The following is a 1,541-nucleotide window of genomic DNA, read 5'->3' as shown; positions in this document are numbered from 1 at the left end:
CCCTGAGACATACCGTCCGGTCGCATCGAAGACAACCAGGCGCGAGCACGGGAGGCGGGAGCGATCGAGGCCGTCATGAGATGCCTCGATAGGTATGCGGACGACTGGCAAGTACAGCAGGCTGCGTGCTGGGCTCTGAAGTACACAATGCAGTACTTCCGATACCAGGGCACAGCGAGAGATGCAAAAGCGATCGAGGCTGTCGTCAGCGCCATGACCAGGCACCAGAGCAACGCGAAGATACAGCAAGGACTATGCGAGGTGCTGACAGCGATAGCCGAGAGCCACGAGCAGAACAAGCTCCCGGCCATGCAGGCGGGAGCAATCGAGGCCGTCGTCAACGCCATGTCCACGCACGCAGACAAGCAATGGCTACAAAATGATGGATGCAAGGCCTTGTGCAGCATGACAGAGGGCATGGCTGACAGCCAGGCGCGGGCGCGGGAGGCGGGAGCGATCGAGGCCGTCGTCAGCGCCATGTCCACGCACGCAGACGAGATGTGCTTGCATTGGTCAGCATGCCAAGCGCTTGAGAGCATGACGGCGGGCATGGCTGACAGCCAGGCGCGGGCTCGGGAGGCGGGAGCGATCGAGGCCGTTGTCAGCGCCATGTCCACACATGTGGACGAACGATGGCTACAGTGTGACGGATGCACGGCCTTGCGCAGCATGACGGCGGGCATGGCAGACAGCCAGGCGCGGGCGCGGGAGGCGGGAGCGATCGAGGCCGTAGCGAGGGCGATGCAAAGGCATGAGGGCAGCGGGTGGTTGGAGGATAGCGCGATGGAGGCTCTGAGCAGCCTTGCTAGCGACAACTCGTACAACATCCGACGCATCCGACGGCTCCGAGGCGCCGCCCTGCCTCCCAACATCCCCGACACCCGTGCTTCTGAGGCGCGCCGACGGCTCAGGTCCGTGCTCGAGCGACGCGATGCCGAGTGATGGGGAGGGTCGTGGTGCAGCTGGAGGGGAGGCGGGGATGGCGGGGAAGGGGAAGAGCGTGTTCGTGCTGCTAGGGGCAAGAGCTGGCGGTGAGACGAGCGTCGAGCAGGGGGCTGAAGCTTTCTCAGTCAGGCTGGGTGAGCTGAAGGGTCAACATTAGACGTTCCAACTGATGAGCAAGATAGTATATCCACTGCATTGCCTGGAACTGTTTTCTCCTATCCTTTCTCACACACCTGTGTTACATCCTTTTTTGCTTGTCTCTTTTCCTGACCCTGCGCTGCTGTATTCGCCTCTGACCTTTGCATCCTCTTCCTCCCCTCCGTCTCTTCCCTCACCCTGTCCTGCCTGCCCTGCCGTGTCCTTCTCCTCATGATGAACACACAACCTTGGGAAGAAGAGAGAGCACCACAGCAATCACTGCTGCGGTTACTAGAACACAACGGGCACGACAGACTACATCTGTCGTCTACGACATGAACCTATTTCCCTATACGTGCCTCACACGTGTGCGTATGAGTCTTTGTCCGTGACAAGCGTACCACTGATATCACCCACCCCCGCCCCCCCCCTTTCCCCTCTTTTTTCTTTTTTTTTCT

General features: G+C 60.2%; 1 protein-coding gene across 1 annotated transcript in view; it reads left to right on the top strand.

Annotated features, from left to right (window-relative positions):
• Positions 1 to 942, top strand: part of GUITHDRAFT_75582 (hypothetical protein) — a gene marked incomplete at both ends in the record, with an annotated part of 1,584 nt that extends 642 nt beyond the window's left edge. Inside the window, one exon of the mRNA XM_005827313.1 lies at positions 394 to 942. Coding sequence (XP_005827370.1) covers positions 394 to 942 — 549 coding nt within the window. The remainder of the gene's footprint in view (positions 1 to 393) is intronic.
• Between the last annotated feature and the right edge of the window lie 599 nt (positions 943 to 1,541).

This window comes from Guillardia theta, assembly GCF_000315625.1.
Source record: "Guillardia theta CCMP2712 unplaced genomic scaffold GUITHscaffold_67, whole genome shotgun sequence".
Classification (NCBI taxonomy): domain Eukaryota; class Cryptophyceae; order Pyrenomonadales; family Geminigeraceae; genus Guillardia; species Guillardia theta.
This window is presented reverse-complemented; position numbering and strand designations above follow the sequence as displayed.